The 2,817-nt window shown below is 39.3% G+C and overlaps 1 protein-coding gene across 1 annotated transcript in view; it reads left to right on the forward strand.

Annotated features, from left to right (window-relative positions):
• The first annotated feature begins 1,082 nt into the window (after positions 1-1,082).
• The window catches only part of LOC119412815 (myosin heavy chain, fast skeletal muscle), a 10,819-nt gene continuing 9,084 nt past the window's right edge, over positions 1,083-2,817 (forward strand). The window contains exons 1-5 of the mRNA XM_037679849.1: positions 1,083-1,107; positions 1,304-1,349; positions 1,711-1,926; positions 2,473-2,616; positions 2,708-2,814. Of these exons, the coding sequence (XP_037535777.1) occupies positions 1,723-1,926; positions 2,473-2,616; positions 2,708-2,814 (455 nt within the window). The 5' untranslated portion in view covers positions 1,083-1,107; positions 1,304-1,349; positions 1,711-1,722. The remainder of the gene's footprint in view (positions 1,108-1,303; positions 1,350-1,710; positions 1,927-2,472; positions 2,617-2,707; positions 2,815-2,817) is intronic.

The following is a 2,817-nucleotide window of genomic DNA, read 5'->3' on the forward strand; positions in this document are numbered from 1 at the left end:
AGCGGTGAACGTTACACTTAGTGAACATTTTTGAGAGTCCGTGGGATAAAATTGTTCTTTAACTCTTTTGCATAGTATTTTTCCCTTATTAGTTTAGTATTTTTTCTGAAAATAGGGGAATAATTTAGAATGTTTTCAGGTTTTGACGATGAACTTTTCATGAAAACTTTTTTTTTTGACACAAACGACGCATTTGTTTTACATGATGCACATTCTCAAGAGAAAGGAAATGAGAGAGCTATAAATACCAGCATTGTTCTGCTTCCTATTGTCCTCTATCCTTAATTAGAACAAATCCAATTATGTTTGAGATTTAATGAAACGCAGACCGCAATGCTTCTTTCTGTTGTCATGAGGGATCATTGTTTTCACAGGTTCTTAGATTAGCAACTGTTGGGTCCAGTTTGGCTCCTTTGTCACAGGAAAGACTTGCGAGGCTTCTGCAACCGAATCCCAGTGACACGCCAGAGCTTCTCCACAGCTGAACGCAGATCTTCTGCTGTGCAGCACATTAAGGAGATTATTCGAGAGATGAAAACAATGGCTGAACTGCTGATTGTACTTGCCAGGAAAACAAAAAAGTTCACACAGTTTTTAAAACATGCCTCTTTGAGAGTTTCCTGTATCCAATTTGTAAATCTCCTCCTAGTTTACAGCATCTATTGTGTAGCATTCCTGATATAGTTCGCACAATAAAATCTTGGGTATTTCCTTTTACCATACAAATTATAATTATTAATATTTTAGTAAGCGAGCAGAGAAAAGTAACTCACTGTGTTTTTAGTTCTTAGATCTCAGTTCATTTTATTTTTAAATCAATTAACCATCATTTTTCAACCAAAGATCAGTCTTTGCAACATTTTAAATCAGTTCGTTGTGTCACTCAAACCTTAATAAGATCTTCCTGTATGGTGGAGCACTTGTGTTTGTTGATATGTGTAGAAAAAAAAGTAGACAAGGTCAACTTGGAGGCAAAAATACTCAATCAAAGAGTATAAAAGTGCATGACCAAATAAAGGAGGGGGTTTCTGCGGAGTGAACGCTGATCTCTCTCTATATAAGACAGAAGGCAGAACGCCTCCAAGGACTGTCAGGCAACCAGACAAGGTGAGTGACTTACAGTCTTTTATTAGCGGGAGGCAAGCCGACAACTTAAAAAACAATGCAGGGCATGGCCACTTAATGCCAGAGACAAAGCTGCTGTGTGTTTGCTAGGACTGTGCTGCATTGTAAAGTAACAACTTTACAATAGACGGGATGTTTTGTGAACAGTCCGCAATCTGAAATATTTATTTTTCTTCAGATCCCTCATAAGACCACCAACAGCTGTTCTGGACAGAGGGGAGAAGGTAATTATTTTTTATTACACTTTCCCTTAGCCAAAGATATTTTAAAATTAACAGCAATTTTATTTTTGATTTATGAAGCTTTAGCTCTGATTTAGTGTCATAAAAAGTATAAATGCCTCTCACTCCCACACGTGTGTATTGATACCACAACAATCTCATTTCAGCAATGTAATTTAATTTTGCTACAAAATTTTGCTGAAAGTTTAAGAAGTAGTAACTTAAGAAAAGTTTAATTCATTCGTTTCATAATTTCATCTTTGACGAAAAGTGTGGTTAAAACCGCTTTCCTCTTTTCATTCAAGCAATAAAAGCACATTTTTCAAGCTGAAAAGTAATTTCTCTGAATTCTTTTTTCTTTAAGTAAAGGGTCAACATGAGTGGGGACGGAGAGATGGAGTGTTTTGGCCCGGCGGCCGTCTACCTCCGGAAGCCAGAAAGGGAACGGATTGAAGCTCAGAATGCTCCCTTTGATGCTAAAACAGCATATTTTGTGACGGAGGCTAACGAGATGTACCTCAAAGGGAAACTTATCAAGAAAGACGGCGGCAAAGCCACCGTGGAAACCCTCTGTGGAAAGGTGGGTGATGATGTTCACAGTGCGAATGTGAGAACAGCTGGATGAACACTTTGTTTTACATATTATATGGCAGCTGTAACTGAGCAGTTAGAGCAGTCGTCCTCCATTGTAAGAGTTGGGGGATCGATTCCACCAGCATGTTGAAGTGTCCCTGAACAAGACACTGAACCCCTCATTGTCTCTGATGTGCGTCCCATCAGTGTATGAATGTGATCTAAATCTCTGATTAGTCTCTACAGATTCAGATAAGCTTTGTATAGATCTAGTAGGATGCTGTATGAATGGGTTAATAAGAGCACAGATTGTGTTGTAAAGAGCTTTGAGTGTCTTGATTAGATAGAAAGGTGCTACAGTATATACACTGTGTGGCTGCAGTGATGCTTATGTGCTTTCATTTGACACTGAGCCTTTGGATATTTACTGATTTTTGTTAGTATATTTTTTCCAACATTATGTCACGTTCTAAAACATACTGCAGTGTGAAGATTCATAAACTGTGACAATCCCATTTGTCTACTGTTACTAAGACTGTTCTCTCTGCATCAGAGTGTCACTGTGAAAGAAGATGAAATCTTCCCCATGAACCCTCCAAAGTTTGATAAGATTGAGGACATGGCCATGATGACCCACCTCAATGAGCCCGCTGTGCTGTATAACCTCAAAGAGCGTTATGCAGCATGGATGATCTACGTAAGTTTGGGTTAATCTAAACATCTGTAGCTGAAGCCTCTGATGATGGCAGGCAGATGTGCATCAGTGATGATTCTCTGTGACTTTGCAGACCTACTCAGGGTTGTTCTGCGTTACTGTGAACCCCTACAAGTGGCTGCCAGTGTACGATGCTGTGGTGGTGGCAGGATACAGGGGAAAGAAGAGAATTGAGGCTCCGCC

The sequence above is a fragment of the Nematolebias whitei genome, chromosome 7, assembly GCF_014905685.2.
Source record: "Nematolebias whitei isolate Nwh7 chromosome 7, NemWhi1, whole genome shotgun sequence".
NCBI classification, from domain to species: Eukaryota; Metazoa; Chordata; class Actinopteri; order Cyprinodontiformes; family Rivulidae; genus Nematolebias; species Nematolebias whitei.